This window comes from Grampus griseus (assembly GCF_964374135.1).
Source record: "Grampus griseus genome assembly, chromosome: 17".
In the NCBI taxonomy this organism is placed as follows: domain Eukaryota; kingdom Metazoa; phylum Chordata; class Mammalia; order Artiodactyla; family Delphinidae; genus Grampus; species Grampus griseus.
Genome location: NC_139011.1, coordinates 4,664,007 through 4,683,815, shown reverse-complemented (window position 1 = coordinate 4,683,815; position 19,809 = coordinate 4,664,007). Strand labels below are relative to the sequence as shown.

General features: G+C 47.9%; 1 protein-coding gene across 1 annotated transcript in view; it reads right to left on the bottom strand.

Annotated features, from left to right (window-relative positions):
- Positions 1-19,809, bottom strand: part of FAM135B (family with sequence similarity 135 member B) — a gene marked incomplete at both ends in the record, with an annotated part of 161,746 nt that overhangs the window by 57,303 nt on the left and 84,634 nt on the right. Inside the window, 2 exons of the mRNA XM_082675123.1 lie at positions 15,816-15,942; positions 19,169-19,342. Coding sequence (XP_082531249.1) covers positions 15,816-15,942; positions 19,169-19,342 — 301 coding nt within the window. The remainder of the gene's footprint in view (positions 1-15,815; positions 15,943-19,168; positions 19,343-19,809) is intronic.

Here is a 19,809-nt window from a genome sequence, read left to right as displayed (position 1 = left end):
TCATCCTGATCACCAACCATCTGTTTCACTCTTCTTCCCACACCTGCAATACCTTCATACCAGCAAACAACCCGAATCTTATGGACCCACTACACCATATTCCAACTGTAGGGTTTCCTGAGTGATGGGAGGTGGTCATGACAATAGGTCTGAATCGGGCTCTTCTTGGTTCAACAACTAAACAACTAAAAGTATAAATTAACTGTCCTTCACGGTGCACAATAGGAGAGGGTAACTGCCATGGGCACTCCCACTAGGAATGAAGAAGAACAGGAGACAGACATAGGTCTGCAGCAATCTTGAAATCCTGCTGGGCCAACAAAGGGTAGGTAGGCTCTCTGGTTGGGTGTGGGAAAGCCTTGATGACGCACACGTTCTGCTACTATTTGGAACTCCTTGGTCCATTCCCCTGGATCCATGTAGTCAGTGCCCCCTGGCTATGCCTTCTGGGGCACTGAGGGGGCAGTGGAGGAAATGATCCCTTGGGGGGATACAGCATTCAAAGTCTATCTCTTGCTCTATAGTATCGGAGGCCCAAGGGTTAAGATTATCTCTGAATAAAGATCGTCTTGTAGACTAAGATGGTGGTTTCTTCAACAATATAATTTTCTTAAAAACCTAGGCTGTCCAAAATTCAACACCCATTTATGATAAAAACCCTCCAGAAAGTAGGCATAGAGGGAACTTACCTCAACATAATAAAGGCCATATATGACAAACCCACAGCCAACATCAGCCTCAATGGTGAAAAACTGAAACCATTTCCACTAAGATCAGGAACAAGACAAGGTTGCCCACTCTCACCACTATTATTCAACACAGTTTTGGAAGTTTTAGCCACAGCAATCAGAGAAGAAAAAGAAATAAAAGGAATCCAAATCGGAAAAGAAGAAGTAAAGCTGTCACTGTTTGCAGATAACATGATACTATACATAGAGAATCCTAAAGATGCTACCAGAAAACTACTAGAGCTAATCAATGAATTTGGTAAAGTAGCAGGAAACAAAATTAATGCACAGAAATCTCTTGCAGTCCTATACACTAATGATGAAAAATCTGAAAGTGAAATTAAGAAAACACTCCCATTTACCACTGCAACAAAAAGAATAAAATACCTAGGAATAAACCTACCTAAGGAGACAAAAGACCTGTATGCAGAAAATTATAAGACACTGATGAAAGAAATTAAAGATGATACAAATAGATGGAGAGATATACCATGTTCTTGGATTGGAAGAATCAACAATGTGAAAATGACTCTACTACCCAAAGTGAACTACAGATTCAATGCAATTCCTATCAAACTACAACTGGCATTTTTCACAGAACTAGAACAAAAAATTTCACAATTTGTATGGAAACACAAAAGACCCCGAATAGCCAAATCAATCTTGAGAAAGAAAAACGGAGCTGGAGGAATCAAGCTCTCTGAGTTCAGACTATACTACAGTATAGTAGTAATCAAGACAGTATGGTACTGTCTTGTAATCAAGACAGTATGGTACTGGCACAAAAACAGAAATATAGATCAATGGAACAGGATAGAAAGCCCAGAGATAAACCCACACACATATGGTCACCTTATCTTTGATAAAGGAAGCAAGAATATACAATGGAGAAAAGACAGCCTCTTCAATAAGTAGTGCTGGGAAAACTGGACAACTACATGTAAAAGAATGGAATTAGAACACTCCCTAACACCACACACCAAAATAAACTCAAAATGGATTAAAGACCTAAATGTAAGGCCAGACTCTATCAGACTCTTAGAAGAAAACATAGGCAGAACACTCTATGACATAAATCACAGCAAGATCCTTTTTGACCCACCTCCTAGAGAAATGGAAATAAAAACAAAAATAAATAAATGGGACCTAATGAAACTTAAAAACTTTTGCATAGCAAAGGAAACCATAAACAAGACGAAAAGACAACCCTCAGAATGGGAGAAAATATTTGCAAATGAAGCAACTGACAAAGGATTAATCTCCAAAATTTACAAGCGGCTCATGTAGCTCAATATCAAATAAACAAACAACCCAATCCAAAAATGGGCAGAAGTAAATAGACATTTCTCCAAAGAAGATATACAGGTTGCCAACAAACACATGAAAGAATGCTCAACATCATTAATCATTAGGAAATGCAAATCAAAACTACAATGCGATATCATCTCACACTGGTCAGAATGGCCATCATCAAAAAATCTACGAACAATAAATGCTAGAGAGGGTGTGGAGAAAAGGGAACTCTCATACACTGTCGGTGGGAATGTAAATTGATTCAGCCACTGTGGAGAACAGTATGGAGGTTCCTTAAAAAACTAAAAATAGAACTACCATACGAACCAGCAATCCCACTACTGGGCATATACCCTGAGAAAACCATAATTCAAAAGAGTCATGTACCACAATGTTCATTGCAGCTCTATTTACAATAGCCAGGACATGGAAGCAACCTAAGTGTCCACCGACAGATGAATGGATAAAGAAGATGTGGCACATATATACAATGGAATATTACTGAGCCATAAAACGAAATGAAATTGAGTTATTTGTAGCGAGGTGGATGGACCTAGAGTGTGTCATACAGAGTGAAGTAAGTCAGAAAGAGAAAAACAAATACCGTATGCTAACACATATATGTGGAATCTAAAAAAAAAAATTAAAAGTCATGTAGAACCTAGAGACAAGACGGGAATAAAGACACAGACCTACTAGAGAACGGACTTGAGGACATGGGGAGGGGGACGGTAAGCTGCGACAAAGTGAGAGAGTGGCATGGACATATACACACTACCAAATGTAAAACAGACAGCTAGTGGGAAGCAGCCGCATAGCACAGGGAGATCAGCTCGGTGTTTTGTGACCAGCTAGAAGGGTGGGATACGGAGGGTGGGAGGGAGGGAGACACAAGAGGGAAGAGATTTGGGGATATATGTGTATGTACAACTGATTCACTTTGTTATAAAGCAGAAACTAACACAGCATTGTAAAGCAATTATACTCCAATAAAAACGTAAAAAAAAAAAAAAAAACCTAGGCTGTCAATGCATTTGTTTCTAGTTTCTTCTATGAGCTCTTAAATCTGCTTCAATTCTTTGATTTTGTCTTCAGGTTTCTCCTAGAAACTGAATGGAAGCTGACTTAAAGCTTTCTGGGTCAGTATATAGGAGATTTGGGGCATTAATCTAATTTTTGCCCCAACTCTCTGTCTTTCCTGTTTTCCCAAAGTCTGATACAGGTCAGTGGCTCTCCAGTGTGGCTCTCCTCCAAACAGTGTCTTCTGTTTTGTGCCACTGACATCTTAAACACATGACCCCTGGGGTCACCACTGAAAGGAAAGAAAGGCCAGAGAATCAAGCAAGATGTTTTAAGAGTGGGGAAAGAGGCCTATATTGCTTCTCCTCCCATTTAAATGGCCAGAACCTAGTCCCAAAGCCTAAACCTAATTGCGAGGAAAACAGTCCTTAGGGACACCTAAAAGAATGACGGGGGGGGGGCTTCCCTGGTGGCGCAGTGGTTGAGAGTCCGCCTGCCGATGCAGCGGATGCGGGTTCGTGCCCCGGTCCGGGAAGATCCCACGTGCTGCGGAGCAGCTGGGCCCGTGAGCCATGGCCGCTGAGCCTGCGCGTCCGGAGCCTGTGCTCCGCAACGGGAGAGGCCACAACAGTGAGAGGCCCATGTACCGCAAAAAAAAAAAAAAAAGAATGAAAGGGGTTTGGGACCATCTCCACAGTCTCTTCCACACCCACCCGAACACCAAGGTTCCACGTGTCCTAATTTAGCGCATCTGCAGGGGGTGGTCTCTGCTGGGGTCACACAGCACTGTCATTGGGGCAAATCCCTTCTAGAATCTCCAGATTCTGGCTCCTATAGCAGTGACCCTTACACTAAGACACAGTGAAGAGAAATGGCCTTCTCTTTGACGTCAAGACTTCCACTGGGGGATATGCGCCCAGCTAGACGTCAAGAAAGAACCAAATGAATAACCACTATTCTGGGCAAAGTCAATTACAGGCCCTCGCCATCTATTAAGAACGGGCTGAGAGATTTGCGTCCAACAAATCCATTCACAGTGAAATGCTTTAGGTTCAGTCCTTGTTTCCACATTAACACAACACTAAACGTATCTTGGCAGAGTTAGAGTCAACCCCCGGCCAACTGTCTTTCTGGCTGTAACTGTGACCCCCCTCTCTAACTTGGTCATCAGTATTTGCAGTGGTCAAAGCATCTGGGACACCACCTCCCGGATTCCCTCCTTTCCCTCCATCTATGCTTAGGACACGTGGTGGACCCTCCCACAGTGCAGATCAATGCCACAGTCGATCCTACACTCTAGCCTCAAATCACCCCCAAACACCCAGCTCCGGTGAAGAACCACTGTCTTCTCAGGAAGCCTCATTCTCCTACATCTAGTCACCCACAGTTGACTTTCCTTATGAAGCCATTTTTCTGAAATAACAAATCACCTTTCTAGAAAGACTGAATGTGGGATGGAGACTGGAGACCAGCAGAGCTGCATGGAGACGTGGGTGCTAGAGGTGGGCTGTCAGGCTGCTGTGATTACAGCAACACCGGCTTTGGTTCAAGGAGCCCAGCCTCCCTGCCAGACACTGTCTGGGTGTTTCAGATTCATTCCACGCTCGATCAGCAGTCACCCTGTGCGGTCAGCCCTGTTATCCTTCGAACAGGATAACAGGATCCCAACTACCCGAGCAGCCTCACTCGTACCCCTCGCCCTCTTGGTCACTGGGTCCCAGCCGCACTGGCCAGAGCATCCTTTATCATGCCACTTTTTCTCACCTCTGGGCCTTTGCCACAGCAACACTTTTTTTTTTTTTTTTTAGCCCCACCGCGCATCTTGTGGGATCTCAGCTCCCTGACTAGGGATTGAACCTGGGCCACGGCAGTGAAAGCACCGAATCCTAACCCCTGGCCCACCAGGGAACTCCCCTGCCATAGCAAGCCTTTAGCTCAAACATTCTTCCTCCTCCAGGGCCACTGTCAGCTCATTGGATGCCTCTGTGCTACCAGAAAGAAATTTCCCTCCTAGGTGGATGAATTAGGGGGGGAAAAAGGTTCCCTTGTCTGGGTGGGCACAACCCTATCGATGCACAGCTTGGCAAGTGGAAAGTGGGTGGGATTTCAGCCCCAACTCACCTGCTCCACCGGGCATCTATGTACAGTGTACAACTTACACAACTGTACATGGCAGCCCTATTTCCCCCCTCACTTCTCCTGGCTATGTCTCATCCTTCACATCCCAGCCTACATTCCCTTTGCTCAGGGAAGCTGCCCTGTCCCTCAGACCAGGTCAGATCCCCCCATGTAGCTTCTTTGCATTCATGACAATATTATTAAGAATTTATATGTTTTCTCTCCTTTCTTCCCTGACAACAGGAAACATATACCACTTGCTTCTATTTTAATTCCCAGACTTAAGCATGAAGTGCATGTTGGATATGCAATGAATGCTTAGAAAATAAAGTACCAAACACAAAGTTTGCACATCCCGCCTCAGAGCAGGTGTCTGGAACTAAAGCTTATGCCCTTCCTCCCCTGCCACCCTCCTTCTCTTGGCAATATTACCCCACTGCTGGCTCTTGGGCAAGTGAGTGACAGAGACGATTCTCTGAACTAGTAGTCTGGCAGGCTGGTGGTGTGCTAGACATCATGTAATGGGAACCTGCCCAAGGGCCCAACTCCCTCTTTCCTGACCAGGCAATGTACAAAGCCTCGATCTCTTTCAGCCCCTAATTTCTTTGATGTAGACTCCGCATGACCTGTCACGACACCCACAAAGAGGGCAAAGGCAGGCACATGGCAAAGACCTCCGGACACTGTCAGCTCGCGCCTGGGTTCCGTAATTCCTTCTTGCTTAAAACTCCGGTTACTGATCAAGTCTATCATTTGTCTGTATCCTCAAGGGCATGACCTGGGTTTACCCTGGGAAAGGGGGGTAAAATGTGCTTGGAGTGATTTAACTGTGAGTGTTGAGATTAAGGACTATGCCCTCACAGAATGCTTTCAAGTGGAACAAAGAGACTCATTAGACAATCAATACATTTAAGCAAAATAAGAGAAGTATGCCCAAAGTGCAAATGTAGGACAGACAGATTAGTGGCTTAGTCTGGGGTGGTCAAAGAAGGCTTCACAAAAAAGGCAATGACTGAATTGGGTTTTGAAGGCTAAATAGGAGCTCTTTGGGTGGGAAGACTGACGGGAGAGGGTCAGAGAAGGATATTCTGGGCAGAGAGGATCACATATATTCCCTTCTGTGAGTTAAACATTCATTTATTCAATGTAAAAGCCTAAATTAGGGCCGTCCATTAGGACCCTTGACAGACAACTAGTACATCTACTTAATTTGCAATCTCTCCATCCTACTTCCGTTGCAGCTCTGACATCCGTTTATCTTTCCACTCTACTCAACTCACCTCTGCGTTGCCCAGGCAACTATTCTACTCTTTCCTGGACCACTGCAACAGCCTCCAACCTTGCCTCTCTGGCCTCAGCCCTCTCCTTCAATCAGTCCTCTGTACAGCAGCAAGAAAGATAACCCATCCTTTTGTGCCAATTCCCTGCTTGTAATATTTTTGTGGCTAACCTATTCACAGGGTTCCTAATGATCAGATCACTGGTGACCTTCCTGGCCCCATGTCTGTTCACAATGACCTCCCTGAAGTCCCCAGATGTGCCACGCCCCTTCACTCCCTGCCCTTGGCCCTGCTGTAACCCTTCCTCACCCCTCCCCTCCCCTCAACCACTGACAATCCATTTATTAGACTCAGATTAGAGACCCTTCACTCTGAGAAGTGTTTCCTGACTACATCCGACTTCATTAGTGAAAAACTGCCTTTATCCCACACTGCCTACTTTCAGATGTCTTGTCCCTCTCCAAAGAGTCTAGGCAGGATGGGGGATGCCAGGTAGCAAAGATGAGGTAGGTGCATCCCTTCCCAGACTGCCCTGCGACCTCCCTTTATGCTTCACTAGCAGACCCCTATCCAAAGACCAACCCCCTGCAGTGTGATGTCCTCCGCTCTCTCTAGGCTGTGCTTGTCTAATTCATCACGAGGTCAATGAAAATAGGTGCTCTATAGAAACATGTTAAATAAAGTAATAAATCAAAGCTTCAAGCTAAGGACATTCTCTCTAAAACAAGAAAGATGGGCCAAATGACTTCAAAGGTCCTAAAGGTACCGATGTCTAGCCTTGGAAGATGGAGGGCTTGGGAAGCCACTAGTCCATGGCAAGAGATGGATCTAAACCCAGTCCTGCACCCTGTTACCTACTAGCTGAAAAATCGACTTAAATTTCCTCCTGCAGAGAAGCCTGCCCTCAATCACCCTGACAGTCTTGAGACCACCCCGTTACACGTTCCAGCAGTGCTACGGCACTGTAGATGATTCTTTCTTAATGTTTATCTTCCATGAAATTACTTTTTCAATATTTTTTTTCTGGCAAAATTGTAAATTCCAGGAAACTAGGGATGGGGCTAATTTGTTCACGATGACTTCACGCATCCTCCCGCTTGAGCACTAGCTGTAAGCATTGTCTGAAAAAGCGCACGAGGAATGGTTTACACTCAGGCTCCTCAAAAACAAATTATTATTATTTGCAGAAAGGAGCACACTTTAATATAATTATTGATTCAGGAGATACCTGGATTAGATACTTGGTGCGGAGTGCGGCAGACACAGCCCCAACGCTTACAGGAGGATTGAAGGAGACGAGCAGGTGAGAAATGATTCCAAGTGGACAGAAAGCAGGGGTCAGACTCAGCATCCCTGGGCTCACGCCCCAGCCCTGCCAGGGACCGGCTATCTGACGCTGAGCGATGTGCTGAAGTTATTAGAGCTTCAGTTTCCTCAACTGTATCGTGTGAATCTATGCAGGGAGCTGAAAGGGAGCATAATGAAAACACCCAGCGCAGAGCCTAACACAAAGGAGTGTTCAATATATTTAGCTGATATAATTATGCTAGAAGGTAACTGATTTGCGGTGTCACCATCACACCATCCCTGGGAGAGAGGAGACGGTCGGGAGACAGGGATGCTCAAAGGGGGAACCACCTTTCCCATCTTGAATCCCAGGCAAAATTCACAAAGTGAGAGGGTTTCTTCCTCTCCATTAAGACAACAAGAAGAAACAGGCTCAGAGTGGTGAAATGACTTGTCCAAGCTCTCATAGCTCATCCATGGAAGAACCTGGCCTTAGCCCTACCAGGTCTTCTTCCTCCAAATCTGGTGATCTTGCCTGTACGCCCTGCTGTGTCTGCATCTTGTATTCACTTGGTACGTGTTCACTGAGCGTCTGCCGCACTGGAACCTGAAGATGCAGTGGGGAAACGCAGGGCAGTCTGGGAAGGGAGGCACCTACCTCATCTTTGCTACCTGACATCCCCCATCCTGCCTAGACACTTTGGAGAGGGACAAGACACCTGAAAGCAGGCAATGTGGAATAAAGGCAATTTTTCACTAATGAAAAGGGCGGTGCGTAAATAAGCAATACTATAGGTTTTTGCACGAAAAGCCCATTTCCACTGATTTATATCCTCTTAGAAATGACCTGTGCAATCGTGTTGGATCCATACGCAAATGGATGCCATACACCACACAGAGAAAGCCCGTCATAGCCTGTGCACCACTTAGCAACCTGCTATTTATTCCACAGGATTTTAGTAAATGAGAAAATCATTTAAATGAGAAATTTAGAACTATCTAATTTTAATGGAGTGGGAGAACACAACAGTGTTTGCCATCGTACTTCCCAAAGTAACAGAAGGCATTAAATGCAGTTTTTGTGAGAACTATAACCCATGCCTTCCTTTAAGTAACTACTGTTTTCCTGGTAACTTCTGGTCCTTCCTCAGGTACTTATTAACCTTAGAGCACAGCGTTCACACATTTCAAACAGCTGTTCTCTGCACCCTCTGAAGTCTCTTCGATTTCATTCACATACAAATATCTGTGTAGCACACTCCATGTGTAGGTATCACACCGGTGAAATGAGTTTTGACAAAGCACAGGGCCAGAGAGCTGAATTGCAGGTTTGCACTTGTCCATTTGGGGAAGTTACCTGAGTTCACCAGACTCTGCTTTCTTATGCCCATAATCAGGAAACCAAAACCAAGGAACAACCATTGTTCTCGGGGCCAAATTATGACTTTTGTGGGCCCCAGGCACTTTCATCCACTAAAAAATAGATTTAAAATTACGTGTGTATGATTGTACTGATACGAAGATTAATATAATCCACATGGGATTATCTCCATCTTCTGGTTCTGATTTTAAATGAAATTAAAACATTTCTGTCGGCCCCTGAAAGTACTCTGGGCCCTCAGCACTGAGCCTACTGTGTCTGATGGCTAAGTCATCTGTGGTCACATCTTATATAAGATCAAGAATCTAATGAGATCTCAACTCACCTCATCTGTCCCTCCAACATTAACTGAGCACCTACGACGTGCCAACTCAGATGGGCACCAAGAGCAACAGAAATGACAACATCCCACCAGGTGGGTCAGGCAGCCAGTTTCCTTAGTGCCACGTCACAAATTCCTCGTACAGAGCCTGAGACATAGTAGGCGCTGATAATTATCTGATTAGCCACCAAACCAATGGCAGTGTCTCTACCTACGGAGATGTCACCACCCAGAGTCAACCTAATGATGCGTTAACAGTAATAATGAATGTCTGTGTCTTATCCTCATGACTCCAGATCCTCAACAAAGGAAGATGTCGACAATAACAAGCAAGCGTATATTTAAAGCAAAGGGCAAAGAGCAAAGAACCCAATAAAAATGGAGCAGAAGGAAAACGAGGAAGCGCATGCCTGGGAGAGGGGAGATTTCTGCTTGGGAGTCAGGTCCGTGCCTCACTTTCCCTCCCACTTCCATGCTCACCAGACCCACGCCTCCCATCAGTGAGGGCAGGGCCGTCACGCCACAAGGCTCAGCACAGAAGGACTTGCAAAGCCAGGTCCTGTGTGCGCATGCGCTGTGTGAGCATTATTCCCTTCAAGGAAGATGCCGTTCTTCAGTTCTCGGCAATCTGACTTAAAAGGAAGCTGGCATTTCCTCTCAATGACACACGTTCCTCTGTCTGGGGAACCACCCTCTAAGGGAAGCAGAGGATGGAGGCATTTCACTTTGGTGGCCAAGGTATTCATCTCAGGCACAGTCACCTGCTCTGGCAGCACGGTTTCTGTGATCTCCACAGGTGAGCACAGGACTCGGGAGGCTCAGAGCACCGGCGGGAAACAGATCTGTTGGAGAGTTAAATGCCTAACCATCTGCATACAAGGGCTTTCGTTCTCTCGCATATTCTGATGTTCTCAGAGTCCATGATCTCAGACACTCGTTCATCGAACAAAGGCTTCCTGAGCACGCGCACTGAGCCAGGCACACGCAGGGGAACGAAGCAGAAAAGCACCTGCCCTCGCAGAGCGGACGAACCAAAGCCCCTTCTTTGGTTAACCATCAACCTAGTGGCTGATGATGGGTGGTGGGCTGGCATCGGGCTGACTGAGTTAAAACGCCAGCTTGGTCCCTGCCCAGCTGTGTGACTTTACAGATGTGGCTTAACCTCTCTCCGTCTCAGTTTCTTCAGCTGTCAATGAAAATAGGAAACTTTTTTGTGGACATTGACAGAGTCCACGCGCAGCAGTGGTTTACCAGAGTCCCTCGGTGCAGAGCAGGTGTTCAAAAATGTGATTTCAAACGATCAGCACACACTTTTCACACGATTGTGGAATTCAAAACTTTTCATTTCTCCTTTGCCTCACACACTGGATCTCATGACCCACTGAGGGTAAGGACTGAGTTTTATTTGTTTCAGCCCCTGCAGCACAGAGATGCTAGCACAGAGTAGGGGCTAAGTAAAGGACTGGCAGACGGATAAATAGACAGACACACTGATGCTCCTGCTGAAGAAGCAGAGCTCTGAGGATGAGGAGAGCTCTAAAGGCTGCATCTCTCCACCACGTGGCCATTCCTCCCCCGGGGAATTGGAACAACCCCACTTATTTCATTCAGTGAGAAGGACGTGGGTGTGCAGCTTCCCTGGACCGAGAAAGGGATTCTCCTAATTTTGAGTCACTGGATTCCTGATCTTCAAGAAGAGTCTGTCAGACTCTGAGCATTGATTAAATGTGATGGTTAATTTCTCATGTTAGTTGGGCCCGTCTATGGCACCCAGACAGGCGGTCCAGCGTTATTCTAGATGTCTCTGTGAAGGTATGTTTCAGAGGAGATTAACCTTTAAATCATCAGACTCTGAGTAAAGCAGATTACCCTCCACAATATGGGTGGGCCTCGTCCAATCAGTTGAAGACGTTAAAAGAAAACAACTGATGAACGCAAGACCTGCCCTCCCCACCCTAAAGAAGAAGGAAGTTGGCCATTTGGTCAGCAGAAGGCCTTTGGACTTAAACTGTAGCTCTTCCCTGGGTCTCCAGCCAGTTGTCCTGACCTGCAGGTTTGGACTTGCTGGCCTCCACATTTGCATGAGACAATTCCTTACAATAAACCTGTCTGTCTCTCTGTCTCTGTCTCTGTCTCTGTCTCTTTATATATATGAATATATGCACAGGCATATTATCCTACTGATTCTGTTTCTCTGTGGAATCTGAATGAATACGTCAAGCATACGTCATGTCCCCAGTTGTACCAGGCAGTGTGAGGGATATCACAGTAAAAACAGCATAGCAAAGACTGAAGGAGGCCTCCAGCACGACCTCATCCAATCCTCTTTCTAGACATTGAGAAACTGGGGCCCAGAAAGGGCAAGTATCTGGCTCAGGGTCACACAGCAGGGTACAGCCAAGAACAGGAAACATCTAAGATCCTTCGTTCCATGTCCTATCCACAAGATAACGCTGAGGTTCTTGTAGTAATGTTTGATTTCATTACGTGGATAAATTCAAAGAAAAATAAGACCAGCAGAGGATTTTATTGTGCCAAGCTCTCTGCTCCAGGCTTTTATATGCTTATTTCATTTAATCTTCTCAGCAACCCTGCAAGGCAGGCATTAGTATCCTCTTTGACAGATAAGCCATGAGTGGGAGAGGGAAAATAATTCCCCGAGGGCAGAGCTGCTGGCTTTCGGGGGAAGGGGACCGGGGACCGTAAGCTCTGGCTCCAACCCTGACTGTGAAGCTCTCCCTGCCTAAGATGCTGCAGGAAAGAGCAGGGCTGCAGGATCAGAGGGACCTGGGCTTATGGGAAAAGGGGCGTGACACGTCACAGCAAGCCTCACCTCCCCATGATTTTCCATGCCAATGGGCTCATTTTGCTGTGAATCTCTAGTTTCTGCACATGTCTCTGCACAGAAAGGCTTATTTTGAAGGGAACACCTGTTCTCTAATCGCTCCAGCGGACGCTGCAATCTGCGCGGACTTCGATGTTATTTGCTGCTGCGCTGGGCTTCTTGGGGATCTGGGAGGCACAGCCCCCCAGGGAGGCGGGGGAGTGGATTTCATTCTTTGCTTGGCAGCCCTTGCCAGGTGGGAAGGCACAGGATGGGCACGAGGCTCTGAGCCTGCATAACTGGATGGGACCCAAATGGAAAAGGCACAGGGAAAGAATCAGGTCCTGAAAATACCCCGCTGAGCTGCGAGCAAGTTCACCACTGAGCATCCCCAAATAAGCTATTTTATCTGACTCTGGTAAAAGTCAGGTATATCTTCTTTGACACACATCCCCAAAAACAGCTCAGAAAAGAATGGGGAAAAAAATTCTACTGTACTGTGTGCCCGCTAGGGGTCTATTTCTCTACTGTTTTTACACAGACTAAGGCCTAAAATCCCTTCTAAAATACAGGTATTATCCCATTTTAGAGTTGAGCAGCCTGAGTTTTTACAGGGCGAATAGGGTCGTCCACGGCACAAAGCACTGAGCAGAGCAGGTATTCGAAACCAGAAGCTTCTCTCTGCCACATCCCTGCCACATCTTCTCTTCAGATGTCACCGAATCAGGCTGAAATGGTCTACAATGTTCCCTACCCCACCCCATGCCAGGTCTAGGGTTTCTGCCAAGGGCAGTCCCGCTTGGCGCCCACATGTCCATGGAGGTGTCTCACTCTCCTGCTCTCCCGCTGCCGTCTGTCTGCTGCCAGGTAAGGCAAGGAACACCTTGCGGCTCAGCCCTCTCGCCGCTCCGAGTTCTATACAAACACGACCGTGCACTTGGATCAATCGTTCGTCCAACACACATTTCCTGAGCACCCACTACGTGTGCCAGGCACGGCGCTGGGCCCTGAAGGTGTGGAGCTAAAGGCAATGGCCTCTGTCCCCAACCACTCGGAGCCCAGTGGAGGAAAGACAGAGAGGCCTAGAGTTGACTGTGGTGAAAACATCTGGGAGAGGGAATTTCTTGCTAGGAAATCAGAGAGTGCTTCACGGAGGTGGTGGCAACTGAATGAGGCATGAGAGGCTGTGCAGACAGGAAGGAACAGAGAGTCCCTTCGGGGCAGACCCCAGATCACCATCATCCCCATATGCTCCTGTGGCCCCAGCAAAGGCCCTTGTCTTGGGATGTAAGTGTCAAAAGATGCTTTGAACTGATCTATGACCCCTGATGTTCCAAACCACGTTCCCTGGAACACAGAGTCTGAACTGGAGATTGTCACGTGGCTCTACTGGGGAGGTTCTTGGAGCCAGGGGAATGAGAAGTAGGACTGTACAGACGGAGAAGCTGGGCTGTGATCTGGTCCCAGCAAAGCCTTCAGTCAAGCTCCGGCGGGTCTGGAGCAGGGACTGACCTGTGGCAGGGGTTGGGGGTGACCTGGGGGGGCACACAGCAGCCCCTGATGAGGAAGGGTCTGCGCCTGGCCTTGGGGATACAGAGGGAGCAGGAAGTCCCTGGATTCCACCCCTCCCCATCCCATCCTGGAGCCCTAAAGCCGTCCATGCGCACAAGGTAATAAGGAAATGCCCACCCCTGCTGGCTGGGTCTCTGCTTTCCTCTCCCTTGCTACTGTCCCCAGGTCTTTTGCCGATGCTCAGGACACTGGTTCCTACGGCTCGGTGGTTGCCGGGGGTCCTGCATCAACAGGAGTCCACCTGCACAGCAGTTGTCTTTGGCTCTAAAGTCTGTGCCCTCCTGGGCACAGAGCCCAGTCCTGGGTTCAGGTCCCCTGTCCCTCAGGAGGGTCTTGGCAATTTTCTTCTAAGCTCCACTCTTGAGAACATGTGACACAGCCGCCAGGACAAGATGGAAACGTGACGGGGCAGCTTTTGCGGCCAGACTTCCTGGTTGGGCTCAGAGCTGGGAAAGGTGATGTCACAGGAGAGCCAGCTGAGTGTAGGACCGGATGTGCTGGAATGTCTGCGGACAGGGCTTGGCTGCACAGGGAGATGCAGCATCTCTTTTGAGGGCTGGCTGAGTGGGCAAATTTTCCCACTTACGACACGGGTTGTATGATGGTTAACTGTGTGTGTCAACCTGACTAGGACACAGGGTACCCAGATATTTGGTTAAAAATCGTTCTGGGTGTGTCTGTGAGGCTGTTTCTGGATGAGATGAACGTTTCAAAGAGCAGCATGAGTAAAGCAGATTGCCCTCCCCAGCGTGGGTGGGCAACATGCACTCCATCAACGGTCTGAGCAGAACAAAAAGGCTGAGTGAGAGAGGGTTTCTCTCTCTTCCTGTCTTTGCACTGGGACACAGGTTTTCTCCTGCCTTAAAACTCAGACTCAGGGACTTCCCTGGTAGTCCAGTGGTTCAGAATCCGCCTTCCAAAACAGGGGACGCAGGTTCGATCTCTGGTCGGGGAAGTAAGCTCCCACATGCCACGGGGCAACTAAGCCCACGGGCCCCAACTAGAGAGCCCGTGTGCCGCAATGAGGATCCCGCATGCCGCAACTGAGACCCGATGCAGCCAAAATAAATAAATAAATAAATGTTTAAAAACAAAACAAACAAACAAAAAACCTCAGACTCAGATAGGAGTTTACACCATTGACTCTCCCACGTCTCTAGGACGCAGATGTCACATCGTGGGACCTTTCATCCTCCAAGATAGCATGAGACAATTTCTTATAATATAGAAGGGAGATGCATAAATGTCTCGTCTCTATCTATCACCTCTTATTGATTCTACTTCTCTGGTGAGCCCAGACAAATACAATCTGGTTATTTCTGAGCAGGCCCCTAGTAATAGCAATCGTGTATTGGCTCAAAAGAAATATAGAGTAATGCTGTAGATGCCTAAAGCCCTGTGTGTCACAGAAGTGTAACAACAGGTGTTTCTTAGGAAGAAGGACCAAGGGGAAGGACAGGGTACGCATATTTACTGAGCACCTACTGAGTACCAAGTACTGGTCTAAGCACTTTTTATCCATTACAGCAACGAATACACATATTATCCTGTGAGGTTATTAACTATTAGCAACCCCACTCTACAGGTGGGAAAACTGAGGCTCAGAGAAGTAAGCAGATGAAGGATCGAGCCAGGTTTTGAAATGAGCTTAATGTGAATGGGCTTTTGAGGTTCCACACGGTCCGGGGGAAGCCCTTCACAGCACATCCCATGACCTCCACGGAACCATATCCTTCGAGTTACCTATGGAAGAGGCGCCACGTGAAGACGCTCCTCCCTGCATCAACCCTGGGGCCTGGCACTGGGAACACGTTCGATGAATGCAGCAGCCATCAGAGAAGGGATGGACGCATCGACGAGAGGAAGGGGCGCAGGGAGCAAGGAGCCTCTACCAGAGACACTGGAAAGGAGCCGAGATCTCACAGAACAGACGCATCCTGCGAAGTGAAGTCTGCAAGGCTTGGGGCCTCTGCCCCCAGGCAGACATTACCTCTGAGGAAGTCGGCTTGCAGTATCCAGCTCCAAAGACCAGGTTTTCCAGGGAAAGGCTAGACTGTTCTGGTCCTGTATCTGGGCCGCCTTTCCCAAGCCAGGAGCCTCTTCCTGGACGAGTAAAACTGAAAAGAAGGGAATAGAAAGAATTGCAAATTTATATAATTTTTTTCTAAAAGGATGTGAAGAAAGTGATGGGGCCAATAATTCAGGCCCTGGATGCTGTTATCGGGGAGCCTATGAGATAAGCCGTTTCGAAGAAGTAGCTCACCCTCGAGGGATGCTTGGGTGGGACTTTCTGATGCTGCCGTGACAAGTGGGTGCAACTGGCACGTGAGCCTGGGGGCCAAGGATGACACACATCCCACTATGTGTACCGAGAAACGCCCCCCAAATGCCCACAACCTGCCTGCTGAGACTCACTGGGGCAGAAGTTACTTAACCACCTGGGCAGGTGGGACGGGCTTCTGGCCAGAGGCCAAGGGGAGCCTCCGCCTGCCCTGGTCTGAGCCCCTCCCCTCTCCTTTCACTGGCATAACCCGAGCGCGATCCCTCAACCCCCATCCCCTCCCCGAACCTCTGTTCTTCTGTGGAAGAGCGTAAAACGATACCCACCTCCACGACCCCCGCGGGAGTCTCATAGGATCGTGGATGTCAAAGACTCTCACCGCATCGATGCTACTTAGAAACACTGTAGCTGTTCCCAGACAAAAACACAGACCCTGCCCAGCTCTGCAAGTCATCACAAGATCAACCGGCAGAGTGTGCCTGCAATCGTCAACTTTAGGATCAGAGGGGATTAGAAAAGTCTGTGTGAGCTGAATTCCTCTTATTTGGGTTTATGATCATTTCTCTCTCCCTCAACCTTTTCGAGTTTCACCAATGGATCTATCGGTAAAGTCTACTTAAACCTCTTTTCCCTTTCTTTCAGATCCCTTCTATTAAACACCCTAATGGTTAATTGTCATGTCATATTGTGAACATTTTTTTATGGGCATGTCTAATTCCCCCAGGAAGAGTAAAAGTCTCCAATGGCCAAGAGGGTCTTGATAATACAAGGCCCCAGATGGCATTATCTCCAGCCTAGGTGCTCAAGAAATATTTGTGGAAGGATTGAACTTACACCTTCCAGAGTAAAAGCTTGATGGGGAAATAAAGCTAACGTTATACTTGGGTTTAACTCATTTATTCAAATACTTATCGGGCTAATGCTATATGCCAGGCAGTGTGTGAGGTACTTGGGTGGCAAGATGGTTAAGGCATGGTCCTCGGTGTAAAGACATTTGGGTCTAGAGAGGGAGGCAGATGTAATATATACAATGCGGGTAAACTCAGGCCAGTGAGAACAGAAGGGAAGTTTACAAACCAAGCTGGGTGAAAGGGATGAACAGCTAGAGATGATACTTAAGCAGAGTGTGTATCGCCAAGTGGTTAAGAGGCAACCGGTAGAGCTGGGTTGCCAGGGTTGAAATCCCAGAAGCAGCATCTGTCAGCTCCGTGGGGAAAGTTTTAAACTTCCCAGTGCCTCTGTTTCCTCGTAAGTCAGAAGAATTGATACCAGCACCTTAACAGTGGGGTTGTTTGAGGATTCCATGAGCTTAGCCACATACGCCTTTAAATACCATGTCTGGCAAATAGTAATGATTCAATAAATGCTAGAAGTTATTGTCAATAATACTACAAAAATAATAAAATCTAATATAACCATTATATTTATATAGCTATTTTGAAAATACCACAAATACAATCAACTCTAATAAAATCATTTCTCCCATTTGTTTAGAACTGAGATTCGAAGCAAGTCTATAGTTTAGCTAGAAAATGGGTAAAAGGAACATTGCAGACGAAATGCAGAACATGCGTAAGAGCAGCAATGCTCGTGGCGCGTTCAGGGGACCGACTGTAAATCAGTCACTAGAATAACTCGCTAGTTGTCTTCGGTGTGGCCTTGAGTAGCTGACGCTCTCAAGTGAAATCAAACTGCACCCATCTGAGAGTTAAACACTGAGGGTTAAACAGACCTCAGTCTGTTTCAGGGAAGGTGAAGGATCTTTTGCGGTTAAATTTTCATTTCACACCTGCTTCTTCCCGGCTGGATTTAACAGTTGCTGCTGAAACTGCTTTTCTGGAAAAACTGGAGCTTGCCCTACTTGACAGGTATTTCCATAACCTTAAAGTGTTCCCAGCCACTGTGAACGAACTCACAGAAATGCTTCCTGCAAAATCCAGAGAACAGAAGGCAGTTCTATTTTTACCCCCATCCCTGGAGAAGCCTAATCTCTCGTGGTGAATTTCTATCTGCACTGCTCTCCAGCAAGGTGGCTGCAGACAAACCTGTAACGCACTGTTTCTGTCAGGAGGTTAAACTTTCTATGCAGAGCGTCTAAAATTGCCCCATTAGCGAGCACAGCCCGGGACGGAGCTCAGCAAGCAGATAGGCACAGCGACTGGCAGAAGCACATCTGGTCACATAGCCCGGCCAAGGTCTCATTTCCTACTCTTTGACCCCAGCAGGGGATCGGGACCCCTACCCAACAGTGAGTGGGGACCGGAGTCTCCACCACATGCATTTCAACCCCCAGCACTGAAAAGGGACATTGGGAAAGCTCCCTTCCAGAAACTCCATGCTGCAAGATTGCATCCCCGAATATCCCTTTGCCCACGTGTGCAACCCGTGCCCCCATGCATGTGGGAGGTTTGAAGTGAGCTGATGTCCACATCTGGTGATTCCAGGTGCTTGGAGGAAGACACCCGGGCACAGTACAATGTGCTCATTGCTGTCGGCTCTGTCCCTCTGCTTAAGTCATTCAGAGAACCTCAGTGCTTCATGGGACCACGGAGATGCTCTGGGACAATTCACTGAAGGGCGAGCACAGGGCCACTCAGGTGGTCCTATCGTTGAACAAATAGTTACTGGAGGAAGGGGCGCCTGGCACTGTCCTCGTGTGAGAGTCACTAAAACCTTAAATGGACGGGACCCACAAACGTCCCTGGTTTAGGGATGAAGACTGTGTGTCTCAGGGATGTTAGGTGACTTTTCAAATAAGACAGGGTTAGAAAAAAGCCAGTTCAGGTGAAGGCAACAGGTCTCACCCATTCAGCACCAAGGTTCCCTGCCGGTGTCCTCCTGACTCCAGGGGCACCCACTCCAACATCCCTGCCCATCTCTCCCCTGCCCTGCAGTGAGGGCTCAGAGCCTAAACCTGCAGCCTGGGGGAAGCTCCTCTGGCCTGAGCTGATCTCTCCTGGCCAGCTCTCAGCATCTCAGCCACACGGGAGACTCAAGTGTAACAAGAAACCCAAAGCGCGCCCCTCCGCCTCCCCGTAACAGCAGGGCTCGCAACCTCATACCTGATCAGGGGCTGTTGCAGGGCCACCAGGGCAGCGTGGATGGTCACCGAGATCACCGACAGGTGGAAATAGTCGAACATGACGGGGACCTGGTGATGCAGGCCTCTCCGGGGGTGGAAGTGCAGGCCCAGAGCACGGCTGCTGATCACGGGGACCCCGGCCATGTCCCGCAGCCTGGAAGGCAAGTGAGTGACTCACATGAGTGGTGGCAGGTGGTCCCTGCTGCCAGCCAGGTGGGTCCACAAGGCAACCTCGCCCACGCACAAGCACTGTGCCTGTCTCGGCTTATCCAATTCCTGCAAATACTCTGCTAGGCAGCAATTGTTTCCCCGTGATGGTCAAATGAAGCGACTGAGGATCGGAGAGGGAAGAGAACTCGTGGGACATCACGCAGCTGCTATGCAGCAGAGCTGGGGCTCACACTCTGCTATTACCGACACGGAGCTCATCTGTCAGTGATGGACAGATGCCCAGACACTTTTCCAGGCTCAACGGGGAAGCCCTCCCAGACCCCCATTCCCTGCTTGCTCTTGTATTTCCCCCACAGATGCCCAGCACAGCACTTCCTTTGTACCTCTGTGTTTTCTACTAGACTCCTACCTCTTAAGGGCAAGAACTGTGACGACTTCATTTTTGTATCC